Source organism: Acanthisitta chloris, unplaced genomic scaffold, assembly GCF_000695815.1.
Source record: "Acanthisitta chloris isolate BGI_N310 unplaced genomic scaffold, ASM69581v1 scaffold1383, whole genome shotgun sequence".
NCBI classification, from domain to species: domain Eukaryota; kingdom Metazoa; phylum Chordata; class Aves; order Passeriformes; family Acanthisittidae; genus Acanthisitta; species Acanthisitta chloris.
This window is the reverse complement of record NW_008666324.1, coordinates 11,247-27,084: the sequence shown is the minus strand read 5'-3', so window position 1 is coordinate 27,084 and position 15,838 is coordinate 11,247. Positions and strand designations below refer to the sequence as shown.

Below are 15,838 nucleotides of genomic sequence, written 5' to 3'. Positions count from 1 at the left end.
AGCCACATAGTGCTCTGGGCTGTAATTTATTCTGAACAAAACTAAAGAGGCAGAACCTATTTTGGTTCCTATTAGGCAGCAAGATACCAGGGAAACTGAGAGAACACATAATCCCCAGGAACTGCCATATGTTGTTCACCATTTGATTAGACAAGCTGAGCCAGACACCCTCACAGTGTTGTCATTAACTGCCCTTACCTTGCTGTGTCCCTCATTGGAAGAAAAGTCCTGGGTTTGGTCATCTGTTAATCAAAAATCTAAACATTTTGCCACTTCAATTCTTGGAATCAGTTTGCTAAAAGTAACTCGTTAATTGCCAGGTGGTTTAAATAGGCAAATTGGTTGGATGAGTGAAATGTGATGAGCTCTACAGCACCCTTGACCTCAGACATGAAGACATATTACCATACATTTTATCTGGCACATTTGTCAGTTCTTTGTCAGACCTTGGCTCTGGGGCACTTACAAGTTTGGGTTGCTCCACTGTGTTACCACTGCTTGAGTAATATCACTGCAGTAGTGTGCCAGGGATGAATTTTGAATAGACAGATATGTTGTGATGTGGTCAGATGTACAGTAAAGGAAGGTTTTCTGGCTTCACTTGAGAGTTAACTGTCTTATTCCCAGAGTAATGTGACTTGTTTTAACACATTTCGGTACTTTCTACTTGCCTTTGTGCTGCCTGACATGTTCATTTTGTTCAGTTTCAGAAGCATCACTTCAACATTGAAGCAACAAGGCTTAAATTAGTGGAAGCTGCTAATTACGTAGATAAGGTGAGATTGGGTATGTGTGAAATGAGGAAAGCAAAGCCCAGGTCAGGCCATTTGAGAGTTAGTTGTGACAGAGGAGGACTGGCTTCTTGGGAGAGAGAACAATGTCTGAGCAGTTCTTGCCAGTGATCTGGGGAGTGGAGAGCATCTGCCAAATTGTGTTGTTGGACATCAAGAATGGGGTGGGTGAATCTCCATTCCTTACCTTGGAGCCAGGATGAGCATCTTGTGCCCCTATTTGACAAGGGACTAATGTATTCACTTGAAAAGGCAGAAAACCTGGGAAGTAGAGCTGGAAGGAGCCTTTAGAGGTCATCTTGCAATGGTACCCAGTGCTGCTGAAGTAAACTTCCCTACTTTTCAGATCCCTTCTCCCCTTTAACTCCTTCCATCACTCCCTTCACCCCCACTGCCCATGAATACTTCTCCTGTTTGTGCTTGGTGTGGGCAGCAGATTGTTTCCTTCCGCTTTTCAGGAATTCTGACATATCTAAAGATAAAACATGATGTCACTCTCCAGTCTTTGTTGCTCTAGAATGTCTCTGTTATTCATTCAAAAATGAAAGTTTCATGTCTCTATTTCAGTCAAGTTTAGGTTTGCACATTTTTCTCTGCAGAGCTGCAGCAGTAAGTTGCAATGCATTTCCAGAGGGAATATTTTGTCTGGACATGTGGAGTTCTAGAAGTAATTAGCAGGGTATATATTCAAGATTTAAAGTACAGTAAAATAAATTTGTGGTGCTCATTTTATTATCTCCTTTTCTGTATCTTAGTTTTACAGATCCATGAATATTCGCATTGCCTTAGTGGGGCTGGAAATCTGGAGTAACTGGAATAAATGTGATATAACTGAGAATCCCTACTCCACCCTGAAGTCCTTTCTGGCCTGGAGTAGCAAGGAGAGGTTGCACAGAAAACACGATAATGCCCAACTAATCACGTAAGTTGATTTCTCCTGTTTCTGACTAGTGTGTTGGGTGGGTTGGAAATCAGTTTGTAAGGTTATATCGTTCTAAGATTCAGAGGGGCAGATTTATGTAGAGGCCACTGAGCCAGCATTAAGCTCTGGCACCCAGACCCCAACCATTCTAGGAGAAGTGGAGGTCCCAGGCTATGCAGTGGTCTCAATACATCAGCACTACTGTGTGTGCTTATCACAAGCAGCTGCACATGATCAGGCACAGCTACATGGACAATTCACGAAAAACTGAACCCTAAGTCAGACCTGTTAAGGGGAGCTAAGGCCTTTGTGGAAGGCACTTGTTCCTAATTCATCCCACTGAGACACGGGGCCCTTGTGCTGGGAGCTAACTGATGGCTTGTGACTCAGCCCACTGATCTCATTAGGGCCAGTAGCCCTAATGCAATGCAGTTGTCATTGGAAAAAAAATTTGCAGCTCTCAAATCTTCTTACCTCTTCCAGGGTAATTCATCCACCAGAAAATAGTGGTGAGTCAGAGGAGAAGCCTTTAGGACTGAAATGCAGAGATACAATGCCTTTTCCCTTGTTTCATTTGATTTGGGTGTTTTTCCCTTTAGCATTACTGTATTTCATCTTCACCTGGCCATGTCCTGAGCACAACTTCCAGGGCTTCCATTTCAGACATGCTGTCAGGGACAGTACAGAATTCCAGCTCACCAGGCCTCAAAGGTGCTACCTAGCACTCTGTCAAGTCCCTGAATCCCAGGCTGGCAAATATCAGGCTTAAGATAAATTAAGTATTCACAAACAGTACTCAATTAAGGATCCGGAAATGGTCCTTTCCGTGCTTGTTGTAGAACTCAGCAGGAGCACTTTTTAGCACCAGACCATTATAAAAAATAGGATTGTCTGGCTGGCCCCTAAAACAAAGTGCTAGTCCAAGAAAAACACATCTTAGGCTTTGTAGCTCTGCTGTGATGTCCTGTACTTGACTATACTACTAAAGACAATGTGTTCCCCTGACACTGTGTCTGGATATGAGACTGTGCACTGCAGGATGTATTTCTCTGCCTTTACAAGTGCCTCAGTGCCATTTCATGCTGTTTCTGGGTTGATTTTAGGGGTGTGCCCTTCCAAGGTACCACGGTAGGCTTGGCTCCCGTGATGGCCATGTGCTCTGATTTCCAGTCAGGAGGAGTAAACATGGTAAGTAATTGCTGATACCAAATATGAAGTTTCTTGCCAGCAGTGAATACATAGGATAGATAGCTGCCTTCTAAAACTGGCCATGCGCTCTGATTTCCAGTCAGGAGGAGTAAACATGGTAAGGAATTGCTGATACCAAATATAAAGTTTCTTGCCAGCAGTGAATACATAGGATAGATAGCTGCCTCCTAAAGCCCAGGAAGAAAATATTTCCTGTTAAGTCCTCCAGTTTATTGGCAGGAATACTTTCCACAGATGTTTTCTACATGTAGTAATAAGAAGTACCACCTACTCCATTCGCTCAGAGGTGCACGGGACAGGCAGAGGTGAAATGGTGATGTGCCTCTTTGTCCTTGCACAGGATCACTCTGAAAATGCCATTGGTGTTGCTGCTACCATTGCCCATGAGATGGGACACAATTTTGGCATGAATCACGATTCAGCTGGTTGCTGTACTACCCCTGCAGCAGATGGAGGCTGCATCATGGCCTCTGCAACTGGGTGAGTTCATCTTACATGGAGAAATGCAAAGGGCTTTGTTGCAAGAACTTTGGTGGAGTAAGAACTAGAAATGTAAAGTGAAGGTGGACCTGTTGGAGCCAGTGTGTTTATAGAGAAAATACTGCTGGACAAACCCTGGCTCATGGATCAGTAGCAGTTTGCTAAATTCCTGATGAACTGATTCCTGCCTGAGATTGGCCTGAGGTAGTGTAAGGACCTGGGAGCATTAAGAAGTGGAGCTCTGGTAAAAAGGAAGATCTGCCTGTTCTCTTTTCTTAAGAATACTCCTTGGTTTCAGTGAGCCTGTGTTTAAAAGGAAAGAAATAGCTGTCTTTGAGGGAAAAGGGAAGCAAGAGTGACTGTGGAAACCCACAGGGATTCCAAAGCTCATTTGGATAAGGAAACACAACAACTTCTATATTTTAGTCACGTAAAAATATCAGACAAACCCATTCATTTAAAGCCACATTCCCCATTGCCTCAAGCCTTCCTCCTTGGGGGTTTACAAGTTTGGGTGTATTATTTTTTTCTATACAGATCTTCTTTTTTTGGTGCATGATTTCCTCCAGATAAGGAGAACATTAGGGTGAGAAGTGAAAGCACAGTGGCACGCAAGTAGGGCACGCAACATGCACACACACATGCATGGGTACACACAGTGCACAGGTTCTGGCATTGTGACAGCAGAAATTAATAATTCATGTAACATGGATATTTACATGATTAGAAATGAAGTGGTAGATGGGAAGAATGAAATATTATTGCTAGCAGTTGGATTCACAAGCTGAGAGCTGGATTCTTGGGCATGTTCAAGCAGTTTGGAATAAGCCACAGCTCCAGTATTGAGCGGGAATCAATGCTTTTCAGCCATGAAAGTCAAATCTAACTTAACATAATTTGTTTCTATAATATTTATTTTGTAAGGTCACTATATTGCTAGACAATCTTAGAATCAACTGGGTTGGAAAAGACCTCAAAGATCATCAAGTCCAACCTTACCATGGTTACAAGACCACGGCACTAAGTGCCACATCTCATCTCATCTCATCTTACAGTGCTATCTCACCTTATCTTCAAGTGTAATGCAAACCCACAAAATCATGACCAGCTTTAGCTCCATAGATTTCAGGGAGGGACCTGTGTCTTTTGACACTTGTCAGGATTTGCATGTGTTTATTTTTGGTTCTCAGATCTGTCTTGATGTTGTTCTATGCTGTCCATATTCAGGCACCCATTCCCCAAGGTGTTCAACCAGTGCAACAGACAAGAGCTGGAGAAGTATCTGCAGTCTGGTGGAGGGATGTGTCTCTCCAATATGCCAGATACCAGAAAAATGTATGGTGGAAGAAAATGTGGAAATGGCTACTTGGAAGAGGGAGAGGAGTGTGACTGTGGAGAGGTGGAGGTAAGAATTGTTCAGATTCAATCATTTGGGGTTTAGTGGGACACAATGTTTTTATTATGTATTTTGCAAATGCAGTTATGTGATCTGTGTCATCTTTTCTTTGTGCAGGAGATGAACATACCTTCCCTGTCTGTAAATGTGTACACAATGTAAATCAAGATTCTAAAATAGCTTGTGTAACTAACTTCACAGTAGTACAATGCACCCCAGAACTCAGGGGTGATATAAGCCATGGCTGAACAGAGGTGATGAAAACTTCATTTAAATAATGGAAGAAAAGGTGATTTTAGATCACAGAATTATTTAGGTTGGAAATACCTCCAAGTTCATCGAGTCTGACCTTTGACAGTTCACCATCCTGTCAACTAGACCAGAGCACTGAGTGCCATGTCCAGTAGTTTCTTGAACACCTCCAGGGATGGTGACTCCACCACCTCCCTGGGCAGCCCTTCCAATGCTTAACAACCCTTTCCATGAAGAAATTCTTCCTCACATCCAGGAAGAATTCTTCCAGATGTCACAGTTTCATATATAAGTTGACTTTATGGCTCCATTCCTAACAAGGTTGAGGCTTCTCTTAGCACTGCATCTCACTTCTCCAAATCCATCCTTTGACTAATAAGACCAGTGGAGCTGGAACCAGCAGCCCTGCCTCTCTGGCTGGATTGAGCACAACCATTGGTATCCAGTCAGTCCATCAGAGGGTACAGTTAGGCAGTGCTGTAATTCAGCACGTGCTGGGTAGCATGAGCATCATGTGGAAGAAAGGATATTACTTTGTTTGCAAGTAATTCATCATGTAAGAGAACAGATTAGTGCCAGTCTCACACTGCCCTCTAAACTCTGCACAAATCTTTGTCTTCCAGGAGTGCAATAACCCCTGCTGTGACCCCAGCACCTGCTCCCTGAGGCCAGGGGCTGAATGTGCTCATGGCAGCTGCTGTCATCAGTGCAAGGTGAGATCCCTGGGCCTCCTGAGAAGAGAGGGAATCACAGGGGTGGGAGTTAGGTGAAAACTGGAGGGGAAGGGAAGCAAACACAGACAGATATGGAGTTTAGCTTCTCACCTGGTTTGGTTTTTTTAGGTACAACAATTATTAGTGCAACCAAAGTCATGGAGTCCTTTCTTCTAGCTGACTGATTTATTGGCTCCTGTGATAACTTCAGAGGAGCTGTGAATCCTGCTGGAACAGTCACACTGCCTCTCTGAAACACTTAGGGATGGGATGAATCAGAATGAATATTTCTCTACTTTGTCTCTAGAAGAAATCTAACTAGAGCTCTTAGAGCAAACTCTTCCTCTGAGGATTAGGCTGGATGCTGTCTTTGCTCTGAACTCTCTTCTGGGCTGCAGTTGAATTCCTTTAGCTCAGGTTCTTGCTGAACAAATGCCAGCAAAGAGAAACGTATACATATGACCACTCTAATTTTAAGTCTCAGCTTTCTTTATAGAGGCTGGTTAAAATGTTTCTGATTTTGGAGTTACAGATCTTAAGCTTTGACAACAAATTAATAAAGAAATGAACATTAGCAAACATTTATCTTAATCTCATCTTTGTTTGCTCATCAACTGTGTGTTCTTACTGACCCATCCTGAGCATGTTGAAAACAATTTTTCAGGAGTCCACCTGGACTCACTCTTTACACAAGAGACTTGAAACAACCTCCTAGATGTAGCTGTGTATGCCCTTTGTTCTCCATGTGCGTGGTGGACAGGAGAAGGAACTGAGTAAATTTGTAAGCAAGGGAGACATAAGTTATACATTAGAAAAATGTCTCCAGCAGAAATAGCAAGCAAACACTGAAACAAACTTCCCAAACAGGGAGGGCTTTGGGAACAGATTACAAAAACATCTGTCAGAAATGGTTTAGGTAAATTGGATCCGACTCTAGGGTAGAGTGAGATGGAGCAGTGTCCCCGTGAGATCCGGCAGCATCTGTGCATGATCTCATTGCTACCTGGGGAAGGAATCCAGTCAATAATTTGATTCTACAGAGTTCACCCAGTTAATGAAGTTACAGAATCATTTGTGTCACTGCTGACCTCAAAAAAAACCCAAGACAAGGAGGATGAAGTGACACGTGCAAGATTTTGTCTTATCTCCAGGGAGATGTTGTGCAGACATGAAACCACAAAGGGGCCAAGCATTAATTCTTTTCGGTTTTTTTTTTTCCTGTTGTATCCTTTTAGCTGATGTCTCCAGGAACTCCCTGCAGGGAAAGGTCAGGACTCTGTGACCTCCCAGAATACTGCTCTGGAGAGTCACCATTTTGCCCCCCCAACTCTTACCAAATCGATGGAGCTCCTTGTGATGGAGGAAGAGCTTATTGCTACAGCGGCATGTGCCTCACATACAGGGACCAGTGTGTGCAGCTCTGGGGGCCTGGTAAGGACACTGCCTGCAGCAAAATGTCTTGCCCTTTGAACAGGAAATATGATGTGTTATCCTGCTATTATTCACTCTGTGCAAGGCAGTAGTACCTTCCATACCTGATATCAGTAGCAAAGTCTGAGGAGCCTTTTCGCCTGCCTTACTCACTTGGAGGAGGCAGCAAAAATTTCCCATGCTCAAACCGTTGCAGAATAAAGAAAACTGAGTGGTTGGCAAGGGGTGTGATGGGCTGCTGGGCTCCACAGGAATCTGCCACATGAGTCTGTTCCATGCAGGAGCACGGCCAGCACCAGATGCCTGCTTTGAGAAGGTCAATGCTGCTGGAGACATCTACGGGAACTGTGGGAAGGACATCTATGGCAGCTACAGGAAGTGTGAGATGAGGTACAAAGCAGAGTGGCAGCCAAGAGTTGCTCATTGGAGAAGATGTTTTTGTATGTTACAAATTTATACGCCAGTAGATAAAACTGATCTGTGCATTGGTTTCGCTCCCTCCCTGTATCTCCTGGGAAATCAGCTGCATCTCTGTTGGACTTAAAGCCCTTATGATTGAAGCTTTCAGTTCAACATCTAGTTGATATTTTTTCCAAGCAACAGAAGAGAGGATTTTCAAATCTAGAAGTTAAATGTAGCTTTCTCACTGAGACAAAGAACTTCTTAGTCTGTTCTGTGACTTTATTGAGGTTGGCCATCATGGGGACATCCTCCATCCATGGAAACTGGGAGATTGTACCATCAGTACCCACCAGACAATGTTGCTCTTGGGAGGTCCCTGCTCATTTAACAATGACTTGACACTGCTGCTTTAATTTATGTGTAGAGCTGATAGCTTAAAAACGTTCAGCAAGCCAGAAATAATCACTTTAGCCTTTCCTTTGAACTCAGAGATGCTAAATGTGGGAAGATCCAGTGCCAAAGCTCAGCTTCCAAACCCCTGCAGTCCAATGCAGTGCCCATAGACACAACTGTGAACATGCAGAGGTGCCGAGGGACCCACGTGTACAGATCTGAGACTGAAGATAAGGAGATGCTGGATCCTGGCTTGGTGTTGACGGGAACAAAATGTGGGAGCCATCATGTGGGTACAGTTCTGCCTGTAATGGCTTGGAGGAGGTTCATGGTATCACTTTTCTGCCTGGAATGTGCTTTGTGGTTATCAGACCATTAATTTCATATGTCTAATGCCTTTCTAGGGGTGGTTTGTATTTATTGGAAAAATAGTTTCTTAAAGCTTCAGAGAAGCGATGGAAGAACACACACCAAAGGCCTTATGTCTTTGCCAAATGAAGTCTGGGGCCAGTGCTAAATTTGGGATTTGCTATTTGGTTGAGGTTGTCTTGCTTAGAGGTGAGACACACAACTGGAAGTCAAGACATGTGAGAGCTCTTTCAAGGACTTGCCACATGGTCATGGCCAAGCTGTCAAAGCTGAGCTCCCACTTCTTTGTGATGCACATTAGCTGGGATTTAGGGTAGTTAACTGTTTGCCTGGGAACCAGATTAACTGCGCAGGGAATTACTTGAATCTCCAAGGCATCTGGGACCCTGCAAGTCTGAAAATAACACAATGCAGTAATAAGATACATAACCCAGAGCTAACACTGAGGTTTTGGATCCTTCCTCTGCAGGTCTGCTTTGAGGGACGCTGCCAGAACACATCCATCATCTTCGATTCTGAAAACTGCAGCAAGAAGTGCCATGGGCATGGAGTAGGTGTCTTCCTTTTCATTTCCATTTCAGGCTGGAGCAGGATGGGCTGTCATGTTTCTGGGGGTGGTTGTTCTGCTCAGTTCTGATACCACACTTAGGTTCGCTCTAGACTTCGAATTCTTGATTATTAATTTGCACATTCCTTTCCTGTTTGATGCATTTTCTGGCCCAGAAGTGTCTCTCTGACATAGGATTTAAGGGGGTCTACTGGAGGGATATGAACTGAAATGAATGAAAAACAAGAAGAGGTAACCTGAAAGAAAAATCTTCTGGGGACAGTTTAGATTGAATAAAAAAAAATAAATCAGACTCACTGAGGGAAAACCAGTAAAAAGCCACATTTGGAACAGTTTATCACTGCTCAGCGGTGCCACCAGGGGATGGAAAGAAAAGACAAATAGCAATGGGCCAAGAAATATAACTAAACAATAAGAAATTTTAGGGTGTCCTTCAGTTTAGAGATAAGAGAAATGCATTTCAGGTTATTGTCATTTCAGCTGAAGAACCCTTGTCTTTTGGAGGAAGGGAGAATATCTGAGGAAATAAAAGGCACTTTAACTCCCCGGAAAAAAAAAAGTTTCCAGGCACTTAACTCCCTATTTATTCCAGTAAGAGTTTCCTCTGTAGTGTTTTATGGAGCAAGTGCTTAATTTGTTTTAGCTTGCAGGTTCCTTAGTAGCTGTCACTAAAGTCTCTGAGTCTCCTCACTACAGGTCTGCAATAACAACAAGAACTGCCACTGTGACCAAGGGTGGGCCCCCCCATTTTGCAACAAGCAGGGGACAGGAGGAAGCTTGGACAGTGGTCCTCCTATGCCTGGTGAGTGGGACCAGCTCTGCTCTGGTGGCACTTCAGAAAGACTTGAGTTAAACTGGGAGCAGAGAGCTTGTCATTTAACAAACTCTACCTTCTTGTCCCCAGGCTCTTCAGCAGTTGTGATAGCTCTTGCAATCCTGGCTTCCATTCTCGTCCTCATTGGAATCATGTTTTTATTCTATTATCTGAAATGCTGGAATAAATTTACCATCTGTTCTCTAAAAAAGACACCGCAGTTCAGGTAAGTTATCAGTGCTGTGCCTTGTCTGCCTCTCAACTTCAGTGCCAGGACAGAAGAGATATTGCAAAGACTATGAGGAATATAAATACCTAAATGGGTTTGTTGTTATAGTCACTATTTGCTTCTCATTGTTTTACTTTGGCGAAAATAAAATAGAAAATACAGGGAGGGGGAAAAGGAGAAAACATATTAAGGAAATAACACTTACTCTTTTCTTTCTCTCATTGTCAGTGACACCTCTGGAACTGGGCATGCAAACCCTGCCTTCAAGTTGAGGACTCCCCAGCAGCAGAGGAAGGTAGGGGCATGGTTATCTTCCACCTCCAGGAGAGAGATGCAGCTGCCCTAAGATGTGGGATGTGGTTCCCTCTCACAAGTGCAGTTAGGGAGTGGTTTTAGCCAAGGATGGGAAAAATAGACATCACCCATGGCTGAAAGTCAGTGGGAGCTGACTTCTTCACAGGCAGGAGCTGGGATTTGACCAGGCCTGTGTGGTTGCTTGTCTCTTCTGACAGATCCTTTGCTGTCACATCTCCCTCTCAGAACTTCAGAAATGGCAAACCCTGGGTTTATATGTGAGCATCACACGAATGCCTGAATTACTCTGTTCTCCTGATTCCCATTTTTGTCTCATGATCCAAAATTGTCCCAGTCTATCTAATCAATGCCTGCTAGATGTATACAACACGTATTCGTGTCGCAGGCAATGTTTTCTACTATGTGTCTCATAGACCTCATGTAGATTCTCAAAGGTGTCGCAGAGAGTAAAAAGGTGGTTTGAAGTGGAAATACCTAACTGAGGATTTGTGGGTCTTCTGCACAGGTGATTGGCTTCCCTGAAATCCCACCAAAACCTCCTTCCCAGCAAGCTCCAGGGCTCCAAATAACCAGGCAGCAGCCATCCACCTTCTCCACCAGCTGTGGCACGGGGCAGCACATGGGGCCAGCACAGCCAGTGCCTCCAAAAGACATTGCCCGGCGAACACCCCCGAGCAGGCCAGCACCTCCAGCTCCCAAAGCCCCCATCTCTCAGGTATGGAGTTGTGCCAATGTCCTGCAGATGTGATTTGGTGGGAGGTTTGTTCTGAGCGAGGGTGGTGAAGCCTCTTCTCACCCTGGGGGATGTAGGAGTTACCATGCTCACTAGTGCCTGTTCCATCTCCCCATAGGACAGTTCCTGGTGGTTCTCCTTGCTTTGTCGTGTAGCTGGCAATGACCATGCTGAACACTAGCACACACAGTGTGACTCTTAGTTAATTCAGGTCCCCTGATACCTCTGACCTTTACATGAAGCTTGGATCACAAAGCACCATTCACTTTACCAAGGTCATCTAAAGAGCTTTTAGCTGAAAATCTAAGAGATAATTTGCCAGGAATGACAGGACTATACAAATTTTTCTCTAAGCAAGCCTAGCACAGCTCTTCTTACCATGTGAGTCATAGAATCATAGGATGGTCTGGGTTGGAAAGAACCTTAAAGATCATCTAGTTCCAACCCCCTTGCCATGGGCAGGGACACCTTCCTCTAGAGCAGGTTGCTCAGAGCTCCATCCAACAAGCCCTTCTGAGATTACCAGTCAGTGGAAAGTCTGAGGTTCAGTATTGAATGCAAGATATTCATTCCTTGGGATGATCCCCCAGGTATCTTGCATTTGGCCATTCCTGACCTCAGACAAATTTTGATTTTGAGCAGAAATAGGACCTTTAGCATGTTTCATAGGAAACATTAGTCTTAACCCAAACTGACCTCATCTTGTGTGAGCATCCTAGCCATGAGTTTACTTTGAGGATTGAAAGGAAAGGGTATTGATTTAAATCTTTTGCTGACAGCTTTGTTCTAAACTTAACTACAGACCTCACATTCTTATGGAAAAGATGACAAATCACTCACACTGACTTAAACCCTTTTGGCCAAAATATTATTAGGTTGGAGCCATCAAAGAAGCAAAGGGCCTGGTTACAGAGGGTAGCAGGAGGCTGCCTCCCAGGCAGTCTCTGAAGGATATGGAGGAAAACAAACCCTTGAGGGGTTCCTATAGAAGAATATTTTAGTGAGTAGGATTTGTTTCCAGCTCCATTGTTCCTGTGAACAGCCAGCAGAAAACTAAAACAAAAGCAGGAAGCTGACTGTTGTCAATAAGGAATAGGTATCCTTCCCAGCTGGTTGTTGACAAGCTCCCCACAATCTCCATTGTTTTCCCTCCCCAACACATTCAGTCTCTTTATCTCAGTCAGGCCTACTAGATGGAACACTTTTTCTAGGATTTCCAAAAGAAACCTTGCTGTTTCTGGGTTGGTGGAGAGCCATGAGATGGAGATGGTACAGGAGAAATAATTAATGTTGCTGTTTGCTAGTCTCAGTGTCCTTCCTAGACATTTGCAGCATCTGCCAAATTTGCTCTCTTGCTATTCCTATAGGAGCTCTTCAGACTTGGCAGTCAGTGGAATTTAGGCTGCCTTGTCCTTCCTGGAGTCACAGGGCAAGATCCTTGGAGAGCAATAGATCCCCAAGCCATCAAGCATTGCATTTATACATAGTCTGAGGAGACTGCAGTGGTTTTGGGTGCCCTCCAAGTTGTGAGTGCAGCTGTGCTTGTTAAATCAACACCTGTAAGGCAGTGGCTTAGCACAGAGACTGAGCAACAACAGGCACTTAACTCTTGTGGGGGTAACTTCTCCCCAGGGGAATGCTTTCCACTGAAATTCATTAGATGAATGGAAAATATAATGCTCCAAGTATCCTATTAGGGACAGCTGTGTGCACAAACAAATGATAACTGTCTGTGTGTGTTTGTATGGGCACACAGATACACATGTATATAGTGTTTACAGGCATTGTGTGGGCAAACAGGGAGTGTATGTGTAAAAGTGCATCAGTAATGTGGCTAATTAAAAGGCTCTGGATCGTAGCTTCCCTATTGTTTGCAAAATAATGTAATAGTTAGAATATGATGCACTTTCAAGCCACAGCTCCATTTGGGAGGCATAGCAAGCTGGTTAGCCCTGTTGGCTGTCCTCAGAGCCAACTGCCCAGCAGCCCTAGGCCATTGTGTCTTCATGAATGTTGACAAGTGAAAAACTTGTCTGTGTTGAAAACCACTAATCACCTCTGCAATACAAGTCATAGTTGCAGCCACCCATGCTCCCTTCTGGATTCAGAGAGGGAGAGGTCTTTACACATATGGTTTTACCCTCAGCCCTCTGTCTCAGCCAGGGCCACTACAGCCTCACTTGTGATGGGGACTCCTGCCCACTCTGTAAGGTTTATCCTGGTTTTCCTCATGCAGCCATAGACTGTAATATCTGTGGGATTTGCCCCAAACCAGAGACCTCGAGGTAGGCAGCTGCTTACCCAGTGTGCTCAGACCTACAGAAAAGAAAATAGACCCCAGAGGTCCAAAGGACCTGTGGCCACACCTAGCAGTTCACGCCACATAAAGTAAATGCAAATGTTATCTCTGTTTTCATGTTGGGTGCCTGTCTAAGATGAGAATTCAAAACTATTTCTTTCTTGCACAGGATATTTCAAGGCCGAGGCCACCCCAAAGAGCTTTGCCAGCTGATCCTGTTCCATCTAGAGCCAGAGCCTGGCCAGGAACCAGCCCTGCTGTCCCACTGCCTCCTGTACACACCAGAACCCCAGGAAGGTTCCAGCCTGTGGCAGAGGTAACCACCAGTGGTGGTGGGAAGCACTCCAGTGTTCCCTTTCCCTGGGGAATAAAAGCACTCTGAAGGGAATATCACACTGCCAAACACCTTCATGCACACCTTGGTTGAGTGGAAACAGAGAGGCTGTTGGGTTGGTTGCCTTTATGACAGGGGTGTCTGTTTGGACTTGTTCCATATTAAGCATCTACTGGGTTAAGCAAAACAGTGATTCAATCCTCCACATCCTTGAGCACTTCCTCAGGCAAGGCATTGGTGTCAGTGGGGCTGAGTAATGGGGGGGGGTGTCAGGGTGGGTGTGACAGAAGTTAGCAAAGAGCAGCAAAACGTGAAGATCCACACAAGACTTCCAGATCCCAGTAAGGAACAGGAATTCTTTCCTGCCTCTCTAGCCATGGCCAAGGAGATGTTTCCTGAATGTCCGTAATAAGGGGACTTTTAGATGCTGAATTCAGTGCCCTGCAAACTGGAGCCCTTAACAGAAAAATCTCCACTCCACACAGCACAGCTTTACTGTCTCCAGCCTGCAATATACCGGAGGCCAGCTGTGAAAAGTGGAGAAAACTGCATGAAATTCTTTGTGCTCCTGGTGGGAGAGTTTCCTATGTGTGTGATGCTTTAGGGTGTGAATGCATGTGGTTGGAGACAAGTTCCTCCTGGCTGTCAGTGACATCAGCTCCAGGAGAGGGTGAGGGCAGGGCTTGTTCTTCCATCACGGCTCACTCCTCTCTCGTGTCCCTGTTTTCCATCTCACCCAGAACACTGGTGTCCGGATAGCTGCAGCAGTGAACCGTTTGCAAGTGGGACAGCCAAGCTCCCGTGGGCACTCCTAGAGAACTCTGTTCCTGGCTGGCTCTGGCCCTCACAGGGCACTGGATGGCCTTCATCACCCAAGGACATGTTCATGGCCACAGACAGTGTCTCGGTTCCTCTCCTCTTGCCTCCCCTGTTTCCTCTGTGACTCACCAAGCTGCAGTCAGGCATGGCAGGGATGCCCCAGGTACATGCCAAGCTGAGCTGGACCCTCTCTTCCAATTGCCTTTTCCATGCAGGGATGACTTGTTTATATGGTATTTAAATCTTGTTGTGCAATATCCAATGCAGGGATGGGGTGATCGGGGTGTCACGTGTTTTTAATCAGTTATTTAAGTGTTACCAGGGAGAACAAGCTGTGAGTGCAGGTGCTGGCCCTGATGGGCTTTCATGTGAGCCCCAGCCCTGTTGGCTTCCTCAGCCTTTCCACACAGCTGCAGGAGCATACGTTGGTGCTATACAGACCCCTCTGCCTCTTGGGAGAGCAGAAGGCAGCTGGTGCTAACTTCCTTCAGCTTAGTCTCAGTTTACAGTGGGTGGCAAGTGGGGCCACAACAGGGAGCAAGCCACAGAAATATTCCTGCTTAAAATAATTTGTGGGCCACTGTGGATTATGATTAGTACAGTGGGTTAATTAATTTGCCCATAGAACCATCCTCAGCAAGAGTGGCACAACATGTCTGTGCTCATTTGTCTTCCCTCGGTGCTGTAAAACCCAAAAGTATCCTCAACGTGGCCCCTGTGCTCTCATTTGTGTCCTTAGGACACAGTCAAGGTACGACAGGGAAACTCTGGCCAAGATACAGAGCAAAGGGCCAGAAGGAAACTCAGCAAAAGAAAAGAAAGTGCTGAGACCTCCTCTCCAGCACACGGTACCGTGGATCAGTGAACATTTTTGCACGTGTTTCCTCAGGCTTCAGTCTGTGCTGAGTTACCTCAGCATGGGCTGTCTGCTCCCCAAACCAGTGAGAAACCTACCTTAATTAAAAATGCCCACGTGGTAAAACAGCAGAAATATTAATACAACTCATGGTGCTTTTGTAGGGCAGCTCTTTTACTCCAGGTTTTTTTCCTCCAGGCCATGGATGGAGAGAGCTGTCTGTGTGCACTTTAATCAGCTGATGGTTCTGACCCTGAGGGCCCTCCCTTATGAATATGTTTTTTCCTTCTCCTAATAGTTTGGGCTTTTGTATGCTTTTTTTTTCCCTCAGGATTTTAAAATAAGACCTTTTGTTATGCCAGATTTTTTTTTCCTTGAAATGATTTCCTAGGAGAACACAGGGAAATCTGGAGCTGTGGTTACAACAGTTCTGTTGTGTGTGATTCATTATGGACAAATCCTCAAACAGCATGACTGCTGCTCCACATGGGAGAAACTGTACTATTGGCATAA

General features: G+C 44.9%; 1 protein-coding gene across 1 annotated transcript in view; it reads left to right on the top strand.

Moving 5' to 3' along the window:
- ADAM19 (ADAM metallopeptidase domain 19) overlaps window positions 1-14,465 on the top strand; it is a gene marked incomplete at its 5' end in the record, with an annotated part of 28,212 nt that extends 13,747 nt beyond the window's left edge. The window contains 16 exons of the mRNA XM_009072043.1: window positions 705-776; window positions 1,547-1,713; window positions 2,817-2,901; window positions 3,263-3,402; window positions 4,630-4,807; window positions 5,674-5,763; window positions 6,999-7,194; window positions 7,476-7,584; window positions 8,086-8,278; window positions 8,828-8,908; window positions 9,623-9,728; window positions 9,831-9,966; window positions 10,198-10,264; window positions 10,790-10,999; window positions 13,486-13,632; window positions 14,391-14,465. Of these exons, the coding sequence (XP_009070291.1) occupies window positions 705-776; window positions 1,547-1,713; window positions 2,817-2,901; window positions 3,263-3,402; window positions 4,630-4,807; window positions 5,674-5,763; window positions 6,999-7,194; window positions 7,476-7,584; window positions 8,086-8,278; window positions 8,828-8,908; window positions 9,623-9,728; window positions 9,831-9,966; window positions 10,198-10,264; window positions 10,790-10,999; window positions 13,486-13,632; window positions 14,391-14,465 (2,052 nt within the window). The remainder of the gene's footprint in view (window positions 1-704; window positions 777-1,546; window positions 1,714-2,816; window positions 2,902-3,262; window positions 3,403-4,629; window positions 4,808-5,673; window positions 5,764-6,998; window positions 7,195-7,475; window positions 7,585-8,085; window positions 8,279-8,827; window positions 8,909-9,622; window positions 9,729-9,830; window positions 9,967-10,197; window positions 10,265-10,789; window positions 11,000-13,485; window positions 13,633-14,390) is intronic.
- Window positions 14,466-15,838: the final 1,373 nt, after the last annotated feature.